This window comes from Chiloscyllium plagiosum, unplaced genomic scaffold (genome assembly GCF_037043375.1).
Source record: "Chiloscyllium plagiosum isolate Xiang-an unplaced genomic scaffold, Cpla_swu_hap1 HiC_scaffold_46, whole genome shotgun sequence".
Taxonomy (NCBI): Eukaryota; Metazoa; Chordata; class Chondrichthyes; order Orectolobiformes; family Hemiscylliidae; genus Chiloscyllium; species Chiloscyllium plagiosum.
In genome coordinates, this window is record NW_028270184.1 from 5,961,142 (window position 1) to 5,973,757 (window position 12,616).

At 46.0% G+C, this 12,616-nt stretch overlaps 1 protein-coding gene across 3 annotated transcripts in view; it reads right to left on the reverse strand.

The window, feature by feature from the left end:
* Positions 1-12,616, reverse strand: part of ltbp3 (latent transforming growth factor beta binding protein 3) — a 183,103-nt gene that overhangs the window by 4,747 nt on the left and 165,740 nt on the right. For all 3 annotated transcript variants that reach the window (XM_043682670.2, XM_043682669.2, XM_043682671.2), the window contains exons 21-26: positions 11,214-11,300; positions 7,197-7,325; positions 6,271-6,411; positions 4,164-4,319; positions 1,687-1,797; positions 116-235 (exon numbers count right to left, since the gene is read on the reverse strand). In XM_043682670.2, the coding sequence (XP_043538605.1) occupies positions 116-235; positions 1,687-1,797; positions 4,164-4,319; positions 6,271-6,411; positions 7,197-7,325; positions 11,214-11,300 (744 nt within the window). The remainder of the gene's footprint in view (positions 1-115; positions 236-1,686; positions 1,798-4,163; positions 4,320-6,270; positions 6,412-7,196; positions 7,326-11,213; positions 11,301-12,616) is intronic.

The window sequence follows — 12,616 nt, forward strand, 5'->3', positions numbered from 1 at the left end:
TAGTTTCACTTGATGCTTGAGTCTGAAAAGCATGCTATATCCCGTGTAAACTTAGATAAAACAGGAAACGATCACTATTTTTACAAGTATTGTTATGCATCCGTGTTATACAGACCTCTGCATTTCCCACTGCTGTCCAGCTGGAAGCCTTTGTAGCATTCACACCTGTTTCGTCCCCGGACACATCTTCCATGCCTGCAGGAACATTCCTCGGAGTCATCATCAGAACTGTTATCTGTAGAGGAAAATAAATCAGAGAAACCCCACACAGCCATGGTTGTGGCTGAATGTACTTTAGTGCCACAGATAATTACTGGGAATCACATTTTCCTAACTACCGTTAGTTCTGAGGAAGGGTCACTCAACCCAAAATGTTAACTTTGATTTCTCTTCAGCAGTTCTAGCAGCATCTTTGAACTTTTCCAGCAACTTCTGTTTTTGTTACTGGGAGTCGTGGGGTTGGGGAGGATGTTTTTGGACGTTACAATGGAAGTTTTCCTTGGGAAGGAAGTTATCAGCATGCATCACTCTCCATCCCGGATCCTTAATGCTAAGGGTGAGGACTGCTGAATAGAGAACACCCCACTATGCGCCTTTGCCAACTGTGGAGGTGGAACTCCAAAAGTGACCCAATGGCAAATGAAGGCAAAGGCATACAGCAACAGCCCATTCAGGAAAGCAGTGTTCTGTCAAAGCTGTGCAGCCATACAGTCACTCCGAGGGTTTTTGCACGTTGATCGGCGTGTTAGCATACGAGCCTCCAGTTTTGAAAGTTGCTGCCATATCTGGACCTTGGATGTCCACATATTGGAATATTACAGGAAACCCCTTTGTGCTGACTGGAAGGACATAAAGGAACTTCCCAAGGTAGCTCAAGTCCCTGAGTGTGCCTCAGGTTCCCCAATGTGAAATTCTATCCAAATGGAATTGCGCTCAGACGGAAGGCCACTGGAAAATTAAGGTACCAGGACTGAATGCTGTTTTAAGTTTCTGGGTGACTTTGGTCATGTTCTGGACACAAATTGATGTTCACCCAGTAAGTTCCTGAAGCATCATCCAGCCTGCTTCTCTGCCACCCAGCACCTTTCTCCAGGACTGGTCACGTGAGCTTGGGCCTGTCCACTTTAAAGAGCTCAGTTGCACATGGAGTCAATGAGATATTGAAATCACTTTGACCCCATGAGAGTGTTGGGGTGTTGGTACACTGGTAGAGCTAATTTGTTGGATGCTCTACAAGGTTCACTGAAATTGGATTATTTAATTATGGGACAAATGGAATGACTGAAGGGTTGCAATGCATAGTCAGCCAAGTCTATAATAAGTTTAGTGTATAACTTACTCCAGCCTTTCAACTTCCTGAGATCTCTGCACTCCTTTGATTCTGGCTACTTGAGCTTTCCTAACTTTCACTGCATTATTACTGGCCATGCCTTCAATTGCCTGGGTACTCGTCCTTTAGAATACCCTCCCTAAACCTCTCTGCTTCTCTTTCCCCTCGTTCTGTGATCCTTCTTAAAACCAACTCTTTGACTAAACTTTTGATCAGCAGTTTTCATCCCTACACTTAGCTCGGATTCAAGTTCTATTTGATCAAGTCCAGTGAGGCACTTTAAGAGGTTTTTCTAAATTGATGGCGCTAGTTAAATGCAAGTTGTTTAATGCGATTGTCGAGGGGCAGAGACTCACCATCGCTACTCTGTGAAACGTCCATCTGTTCATTCTGTCTCGGATCCACCCCTCGGCCTGGCCGCACATTCGGAACCCATCGTGTTATGTTGCACAGGTGAGAGAAGCTGGCTGCAAAGGACAAAAGCTGGTGTTAATGGAGTGAACACCTCCCTTGAATAACCACTGAAAACCTTCCCCATTGTGTGTTGGCAGGAGGTGGCTGATTAGTTCAGGGCCTGAATGTGTAGTGGGGACAGTTCCCAAAAACCAAGCCTGTGATTGGTCGTCACAGGTTTATTTGGAAGCACTAGCTTTCAGAGCCTTGCTCCTTCATCAGGTGGTTGTGGAGCATAAGACGCAGAATTTATAGCAAAGGATTACAATGTCATGCAACTGAAATGACATATTGAAAGTCTTTCATTTTTTAGAATGGGTTGCAGGTTTCAGTTCATTAATATGTAAATCCCAGAACTTCTTTTAAGTCACCTTCTCAAGATAACTTAAGGTTTTATAACAAAAGATGACATCTCCGCTCAAACAACGCATTAAAGGTGTGAGGTTAGAGTGTCTGTATCCCCGTCTTGAGTCAGACTGGCTCTACTTCCAAAGTGGAATTTACAAAATATTTCATGTATTGACTGCCTGAAAGTTGTGCATTTTTTGAGCAAAATCAAATGTATCTGCAAATATAATTCTGCAAATACAAATTCACTTCATAGACTTGTGTTTGCATGTGCATGAGAGAGAGTGTGTGTGCATGTGAGAGAGCGTGTTTGCATTTGTGAAAGCTTGGTAAAGTGTGTCTGTGTGTGTGATGGAGTATAAGCCTGAGAGAGGGTGGGTGGGTATGTATGTGTGGGGGGGGAGGGTGGTTTTGTGTGTGTGTGTGTATAAGAGAGGATCTGCGTGAGTGTGTGAGTATATGTGAGTGTGAGAGAGCATGTATAGTGTAGTGGGGTCACTTGTAGTGTGGCATGAGCAAAAGGTCTTGGTTGAGGCCATCATGGATACCAAACTTAGCGACCAGCCTCCGCTTGACAATGCAAAGTGGCCGAGCAAAGGCTGATAGTCAAATTTGGTACCTATGAGGATAGACTCAACTGGAACCTTAGGTTTATGTCATACAACAGGTGACCCCACTACGTGATACACTCTCTCGTGCACACACACTCTAACATACTCATGCAGACCCTCTTTCATACAAATGCGCTCTCTCAGACACAACCCCCCACACTCCCACCCACACACACACACTTTACCAAGCTTTCACACACACAAACACACACTGTCTCAAGTGCACTCATATGCGCAAACACACATTCAGTCACACTCTCTCTCGGATGAATTAACATTGGCAGAATTAATTTTGCAGATACATTCTATTTTGCTCAAAAATGCACAATCTGCAGGCAGTCAATCCATGAAATATTTTGTAAATTCCACTTTGAAAATAGAACCAGTCTGACTCAAGACTGGGATACAGACAGACTCTGACCTCACAGTTTTAATGCATTGTTTGAGGTGAGGTGTCATCTTTTGTTATAAAACCTTAAGTTATCTTGAGAAGGTGACTTAAAAGAAGTTCTGGGATTTACATATTAATGAACTGAAACCTGCAACTCATTCTAAAAAATGAAATACTTTCAATATATCATTTTAGCTGCATGACACTGTAATCTTTTGCTATAAATTCTGTGACTTATGGTCTTATGCTCCACAACCACCTGATGAAGGAGCAGGGCTCTGAAAGCTAGTGCTTCCAAATAAACCTGTCAGACTAAAACCTGGTGTTGTGTGATTTTTAACTTTGTCCACCCTGGTCCAACACCGCTCCTCCGCATCATGCTGTGAGGGAAAGCCGACCCCCTGTTAGATATCTATCTGATAGGGTGGCGTGAAGAATCCCATACGGTGGCCCATCCCATAAGTGTGCAAGTGTGGATAGGGGAGAACAGATACAAACCCCCTGTCTCATTGTTGAGTGAATGAAACACTGGCAGAGACCTGCATTCCATCGCAGCATATAGAGGATGTACTGTCAGAGAGCCCCATCCAATCATTGCCTCAGGAAGAGATTTGCAAAGGAAGAGCCCAGTCCTAACACCGTGAGGGATTTTGCAGAGGAAGAGGCCAGTCTCATCACTATCTGTGCGAGGGATTGACACAGGAAAAGTCCACTCCCATAAATGTTGGTGTGATAGATGGGCAGAGGAAGAGCCAGTTCCATCGCAGTCTGGGTGAGAGATGGGAAGAGGGAGAGGCCAGTCCCGTCGCTATCGGGGCGAGGGAGAGGCCAGTCCCATCGCTATCTCTATGGCGGTGGGGGTTTGCAGACCCAGGGTGCTGTTTTGACTGTTTTACCACGGTGTGCATGTCAATCTAGGAGGTATCGCAGACACGGAACCCTATCCCACCATTCCTGAAATGACCCTTGAGCGAGGTGTAGGTGAGGGTCTGCTCCCATCAACAGGAAATGCGGTGTGCCCCCTTCTCACCTGACATTCTCATGGGGCACATGCGACAGTCCATTCCCCAGGCCTGCCCGTGCTGGCAGCAACACTCCGAGAAAGTGGTCTGGTACAGAGGTTGACTACATGTGTAATCCTTGCTGATATGCTTCCAGCAGAGGTCGCGGTCCGTGTCTGCCCGGTCTGTAAGCGCATGAGGCAAAACGAAAGAAGAGAGATCTGTTAATGTTTTTCTATTCAAAATCCTTCTCCCCCCCCCCCGCCCATTCTCCCGCTCTGTCTTTACTACATGAGGGCCCTCCTCTCCCTCCCAGCTGACACCTAGAATGCAAACACAGGAGAATAAGCATGTGATTCCTGAGAAATATTGAATATGGGAGGGATGGAGGCAAGATGCTGTTGCAGAAAAGGAATTAATGATTTGACAGTCAAAAATCATTCAATTGTACAATTATCATCTTGTTTTCCTCATTGAAAGAACATCTGGTAATTGATACATTGGATGAATGTGGGATTGGGATAACTGGCAACGGGATTAGATTACATTACAGTGTGGAAACAGGCCCTTCGGCCCAACAAGTCCACACCGCCCCGCCAAAGCGAAACCCACCCATACATTTACCCCTTACCTAACACTACAGGCAATTTAGCATAGCCAATTCACCTGACCCTGCACATCTTTGGACTGTGGGAGGAAACCGGAACACCCGGAGGAAACCCACGCAGACACAGGGAGAACGTGCAAACTCCACACAGTCAGTCGCCTGAGGCGGGAATTGAACCCGGGTCTCTGGCGCTGTGAGGCAGCAGTGCTAACCACTGTGCCACCGTGCCGCCCACACGATGTTTTAACTAGAGTTGATATGGAGGTGTCGGTGTTGCACGAGGAGTGGACAAAGTTAAAAATCACACAACACCAGGTTATAGTCCAACAGGTTTATGTGAATGTACAAACTTTTGGAGCGCCGCTCCTTTGTCAGCTAACTACATGACAAAGCAGCAGCACTCTAAAAGCTTGTACTTTCAAATAAACCTGTTGGAGTATAACCTGGTGTTGTGTGATTTTTTAACTTTAAGTGGAGTTGACAAATGTGATCTCTTTGCCCTCTAACTACTCCAATTCAGCTACAACCTGTAAAGTGGATTGTGATAACTTAGCAGCATTATTTCTAGAGTATTAATCGGGGCACCTGCCTAATGTTCTGGGAGAACCGGGCTTCAAATCCCACCATGGCAGATGGTGGAATTTGAATTCAATACAAATCTGGAATTAAGAGTCTGAAGCGGAGCATGAAATCATTATGAATTGTCACAGAAAAACCTATCTGAAGCACTGCTGCATCACAGCACCAGGGACCCAGGTTTGATTCCAGCCTTGGGTGACTGTGTGGAATTTGCACATCTTCCCTGTGTCTGTGTGGGGTTTCCTCGCTTAGTCCAATGATGTGCAGGTTCGGGTGGGTTGGCTGTGCTAAATTGCTCTATAGTGCCCAGGCATGTGCAGGTTAGGGTGGATTGGCTGTGCTAAATTGCCCATAGCCTGGACATGTGGATTAGACATGGGGAAATGCAGAGTTTTGGGGAGAGGGGGTGAGTCTGGGACGGTCAGTGCAGACTTGATGGGCCAAATGGCCTGTCTCCACAGGGATTCTACGATTCATGTCCTCTTTGGAAAGAAAAATGTTATCCTTCGCCTGGTCTGGCCTACATGTGACTCCTGACCCAAAGCAATATGGTCGACTTTTAACTGCCCTCTGAAATAGCCTGAGGTGAAGACACTCTGTTGTAACAATCACCACGTAGCCTAAAAAGAAGTGAAACCAGACGGACCACCTGGCAATGACCTAGGCACAGGAAACAACCCTGCAATGTTGTGGGTCTACCTACAGCACATGGGATGCAGCAGTTCAAGAAGGCAGCTCACCATCACCTGCTCAAGTGTGACTAGGGATGGGTGATACATGCTAGCCCAGCCAGCAATGCCCATGTCTCTAAAAAATAAAAAAAAAATGTTATGCCCTCTGTATGAGCAAAGGTCAAAACAAGAGTTGGGGGTCATCTAATGAAAGTTCTAGGAGAGCATCAGACCCTGAGTTGGCAACCTTACTGTTGGGTGGCTGCAGTCAGCACCTACCGATAAGGACCACTGGCTGCACGCAACGCCTCTTCACCTTGTCAAAGGTCATTGGTGGAGGGCAGTGGCAGGTGAAGGACCCCTTGGTGTTGATGCATCTTCCGCTGGGGCAGCTCTGAACGTCTTGGCACTCATCCACATCTGAGGGGGCACATGAAAACCGTTCGGACAGGCAAGAACAATTCCAATCCAACAGTCTGGGCATGACTCACTCGCTGAGTGGGCAGTTTAGTGCCTAGCTTCATCAACCGGAACCAGGCCAGAAATGGAAACCACATGACTAGTCATTTACTCTGGACATGTTAATTGGTTGATTGCACTTCCAAGTCATTGACGTTTTTGAGATGTTTTGGAAAAGAAATTCATTCATGAAGACTGAATTCCTGGATCTCTCTCTCATTCAGATGTAAAGTGCTCAGTGGTCTATTTGTCTCATTCTTAGGACATTAGTCAATGTAAAGAAACCCTTGCTTCCTTCGAAAGGAGCACACATATTTGGGAATACTGCCTGTGCTACTCCCCATTGTTTAACCTGTACAGAGTCTTCCACTCCCACTTGTTTACACGATGATGGACTAATGGTTTAATCCAGTGACTCATGTAATGTTCCGGGTCACTTTCGAATCTAACTGTGGAAAATGGTGGAATTTGAATTCAATAATAGATCGGGAATTAAGCGTCTCGTGATGACCGTGCAACTGGTGTCGATTGTTGGGGGAAAGAAAAAGGAATTCCACTGTCTTTACCTGGTCAGGCCCACATGTGACTGCAGACCCACTGTGACCCTTAATGGACAGTTAGGGCTGGGCAATAAATTTGCCTATCCAGTGATGCCAACATTCCGTAAGTGAATTTAAAAACAGTTAATGAAAACAGGGTGCCATGGCAAGAAGTGATTACTGTGGGATTTCAGAATTCTTCCTCACCCAAACACTGAAACAGGGCCCCATCGTAGTAGAAGCCTTGCTTGCAGTAGCACTCAAAGCCAGGCTGGGTATTCATGCAGAATCCTTCCTTGCAGATCTCCTGGCCGAACAGCGTGCACTCGTCAATGTCTGGAGTTGGAAGCAATTGGAACATGATTAAGCTCTTGCTCTCTTAAGCCCGTCCCGATAGAGTACACGAGGTGTCATAATGAAGTGTTGGAAAATGGGATTGGCGTAGAGAAGTCAGTGCAGACTCAATGGGCTGAAAGGTTAAAAAGACTAGATTTGTTTTCACTGGAAAGATGGCGGCTGACAGGAGACTTGATAGAAGTCTACAAAACTATGAGAGGTGTGTTTGGGGTGGATAGTCAGCTGCTTTTCCCCAGGGTAGATGTTTTAATTACAAGGGGGCAACAGGTTCAAGGCGAGAAGGGGAAAGTTTAAGCAAGATGTGTAAGGGAAGTTTTTCACAGAGAAAGTGGTAGGAGCCTGGAACACACTGCCAGAAGAGGTGGGGCAAGTAGGCACATTGGCAACAGTGAAGAGGCATCTGGATGGTTACATGAATAGGGAGGGAATACACACAGACACACCGAATAAGGGCAGAAGGCTAAAATAGAATAGAATCCCTACAGTATGGAAACAGGCCATTTGGCCCAATAAGTCCACATCAACCCTCTGAAGAGTAACCCACCCCCTACCGCTCTACATTTTTCTCTGACTAATGCATCAAACCTACACATCCCTGAACACTATGGGCAATTTACCATAGCCAATTCACCTAACCTGCACATCTTTGGATTGTGGGATGAAACCCACACACTCACGGGGAGAATGTGCAAACTCTCCATTGAACCAGGGTCCCTGGTGCTGTGAGGCAGCAGTGCTAACCACTGAGCCACCGTGTTTTTTAGTTTAGTTAGGGCATGATGATCCACACAGGCTTGGAGGGCTGAAGGGCCTGTTCCTGTGCTATACTTCTATTTTGTTTTTTTTGTTGTTGTGCTGTGTGTCTCTGGGACAGTTCCTGAGGGCAAACATACACCAAGAGTGATAGGCCACAGGGTCAGAACAGCAGGGGGCTGACACAGAACTTCCCCTTTGGTCCCAGTTTAGCAATCCCAGGTAAAGAAGCAAATTGAAAACCCTGCCTCCCCCTCCCTACATACTGATCCCTATGAGAAAGGACTGTGAGCAATTCTCATCCCTTATATATTGACATTGGAGGGCAGTCCACAGGAGGGTCACTAGGCTTAGCCTGGGTGTGGAGGGTTTGGGCTGTACTCATTGGAGTTTAGAGGAATGCAAGGTGTTACTGGAATGTACAAGATTTTTTAGGGGGCTTGACAGGGTACATGGGGACAGGATGAGAGTCGGAGGGCATAGTCTCAGAATAATGGTGACCCATATTAGGCAGAAATGAGGAGGAATTTCTTCCGTCAGAGGGTAGTGAATCTGTGAAATTCTTAACCACAGAGAGCTATCAAGTCTGGGATGATTAAGAATTTTCAAGGCTGAGAACTGGGTTATGGGGAAAAGGCAGGAAAGTGGAGTTGAAAATAATTGGATCACCATGATCGCATTGAATGGCAGAGTAGACCTGAGGGGCTGAATGGCCTACTTTTGCTCCTATGTAGAGTCATAGAAGATTACAGCATGGAAACAGGCCCTTCAGCCCAACTTGTTCATGCCGCCCAGTTTTCACAATTAATCTAGTCCCATTTGCCTGTGTTTGGTCCATATCTCTTCATACCTATCCCATCCTTGTACCTGTTGAAATTTTTCTTAAATGACAAAACTGTACTCACCTCCACTACTACCTCTGGCAGCCTGTTCCAGACACTCACCACCCTCTGTGTGAAGAAATTGCTCCTTTGGACCCTTTCGTATCTCTCCCTTCTCACCTTAAACCCATGCTCTCTAGTTTTAGACTCCTCTACCTTGGCTATCTACCTTATAAAGTCAGAGGTGGACAGCATGGAAACAGACTCTTCGGAACAACTTGTGCTTTCCAACTAGATATCCTAAATTAATGTAGCCCCATTTGCCGGCATTTGGTCCATATCCCTCTAAACCCTTCCTATTCATGTAGCCATCCAGATGACCTTTACATGTTGTACCTGCCTCCAATACTTCTGCTGGCAGTTCATTCCATACAGGTACCACCCTTTGCCTGAAAATCTATGCCTCTCATGATCTCTACAAGGTTGCCCCCTCAGTTTCCTACGCTCCAGGGGAAAAAGTCCCAACTTCTCCTTATAACTCAAACCTTCCATTCAAGGTGGCATTCTAGTTAATCTTGTCTGCACTTTTTCTAGTTTAATAACAGCCTTTCTGTAGTAGGGTGCCCAGAACTGCATGCAGTCCTCCAAATGTGGCCTTACTCGTCCAATGAGTATTCATGAATGTGGGTGTCAAGTGAGGACTGGAACTGGATGTAAAATCCTTTGCAATCAAGCAGCCTGCCCACATCAGAACCATGCCCGAGAAGAGATGGGTAATGACCAGGAAGTGGGCGCAGTATGGAATCAGTGTGGGATTGCAGGAATTCAACTCACGAACCAGATTAACATGCAGTTGAGATCCTCTTCAGTCGAGATTGGCCCTGATCTTACAAAATGGCAGAGTGTGCTCAAGGGGCAGAATGGCTTAACACTTAATTTGTAGATTCATGTACATATTCAACATGCTATAGTTGAAGGAAGATAGGAAGCCCAGTCTCTAAGTTTGCTGAAATTTAAGAAAACAAAGTGTGTAGGACTAAGTTCATGGTAGGTGTACTTCAGTGTGGGAAATCACGGTGTTTTCCACTTCAAACCCAAGAAAGGTAGGGGTGAAAAGCCAAAAGCTATGGACAGACAGAAAGATACGAGTACAGCACAACAACAAGTCACACTTAAATAGCACCTTGTCCTTCATAGGAGCGAAAGCTGGACAGAATGGACAGAGCCCCACCCACAACTGAACGTTTGGCCATAGAAGCTTTGAGGAGGTATCTTCAAGGAGCAAAGGAGAGGTTTGGGGAGAGAATTCTAGAGAGTCTAGGTGGCCGAAGGTGTGACTGGAATGGTACAAGACCAGAAATGGTGGCTCAGTAGTTAGCACTGCTGCCTCATGGTGCCATGGATCTGGGTTTGATTCCAGTCTCAGGTGACTGTGTGTGGAGTTTGCACATTCTCCCTATATCTGTATGGGTTTCCCCCTAGTGCTCTAGTTTCCTCCCACAGTCCAAAGATGCGCAGGTTTGGGTGGATTGGCCACGGGAAGTTGACACAGAGTGTCCAGGGATGTGCAGGTGAGACGGATTATCCATGGGAAATGCAGAGTTACAGGGATAGCGTAGGAAGGTGTCAGTTTGCATAGGATACTCCTCTGGAGGGCAGGTGTGGTCTCGATGGGCTGAATGGCCTACTTCCACACTGCAGGGATTGGATAAAATCAGGAAATGTACAAGAGGCCTGAATTGGACGAGGCTCAGAGATGTGGGATAGTTGCAAGGAGGAAAGAGGTTACTGAGACAGGGAGTGGGAGGGGAAGGGGAGATTACAGAGGGACTTGAAACCAAGAAGGAGAATTTTTAAAACTGAGAGTTTATGGGGCCGGGAACCAATGTAGCTCAGTGAGCCTGGTGGGGTCAGGGACGGGTGAACAGGATTTGGCATGAGATAGGATGCAGGCAGTTCTGGATGGAATTCACAAAATTGTCAAAAAGCTAGAACTCTCTCCGCCCAAACAGAGCTGTTCAGGCCGGGGGTTAATTGAATATTCCAGCCTGTTAAGGTGAGACTTGAGTCCAGGCACACTTGGACCTGAGTGTACTGCGGCACAACAGCCTCATGAAGAAATTGACCAACGCGCCACACTATTAGAGATTGAAACTGTTGGAAGAAGGTTGAAAGGTAGAGTTAAGATAAGTGTGATGGAAGTGAATGGCAGAACAGGCACAAGGAGGTGAATGGCTTCCTGTGCCTGAGGCAGCCTCTACAGGGAATCAAAGTGGCGGCTGACTGTACTCACCTCTGTATGATGGAAGCCCCACTCCAAACAGATTGTCGTCGGTCACCAGGAATCCCTCCCCGTCTGGACAGAGAGACTGAAATTCAGCTGAAAGGAGAGAAAATCGGGAATAGGTGGACAGATTACTAAAGAGCACACAGACTGTAGTTTCTCTGAACCTGGGGAGGCAAGGCTCACAGAACTTCAATCTGGAAAACGTGGGCCTGAGCAAATATCCATCAGTGCAGGAAATAGACAAATCTTTAAAGAGGCTTTTCAAAAGCGGAGGGAACTGTGTCTGTTATGGACCAGACTATATCCTCTCAGAGTATTCTGAGAAGGTAGCCTAGACCCTACCTTTTTCTTAGTTTTGAAGGCAAATATGAAGTCATAGAGACGTGCAACACAGAAACAGATCCTTCAGTCCAACTATTCCATGCCGGCCAGATATCCTAAATTAATCTAGTCCCATTTGCCAGCATTTGACCCATATCCCTTGAAACCCTTCCTATTCAAGTACCCATCCAGATGCCTTTTAAATGTTGTAATTGTACCAGCCTCTATCACTTTCTCTGGCAGCTTGTTCCACACACGCGTGGAACATTTGCATGAAAAAGTAGCCCCTTAAGACCCTTTTAAATTTTGCCCTCTCTTTGTAAACCTATGCCCTTTAGTTTTGGATTCTCCTCCCTGGGGAAAACAGCTTGGCTATTCACCCTATCCATGCTCCGCATGATTTTATAATCCTCTATAAGTTCACCCCTCAACCTCCAACACTCCAGGGAAAATTCAGCCTCTCCCTATAGCTCAAACCCTCCAACCCTGGCAACATCCTTGTAAATCTTTTCTGAACCCTTTCAAGTTTCACAACATCCTTCCTATAGCAGGGAGACCAGAATTGAACGCAGTATTTCAAAAGTGGCCTGACCAATGTTCTGTACAGCTGTAACATGACCTCCGAACTCCTGTACTCAATGCGCTGACCAACAAAGGAAAGCATACCAAACGCCACCTTCACTATCCTATCTACCTGCGACTCCACTTTCAAGGAGTTATGAACCTGCACCTCAAGGTCTCTGTTCAGTAACACTCCCCAGGATCTTACCATTAAGCATATAAGTCCTGCCCTGATTTGCCTTTCCAAAATGCAGCTCCTTGGCCCATTGGCCCATCTCATCAAAGTCTGATGTAACCGTCTTCACTGTCCACTACACTTCCAATTCTGGTGTCATCCATAAACTTACTAACTATACCTCCAATATTCACATCTAAATCATTTACATACAGAACAACCTTGATTATCGGAACGAGGTGGGCGGGAAGTATTTTGTTCAGAAAACTGATTGTTCAGATATCGTTTTTACGGGACCTTGAGATCTTGTTCTGATAACCCAAAATTCGGATAATTGATGTTCGGATAACCA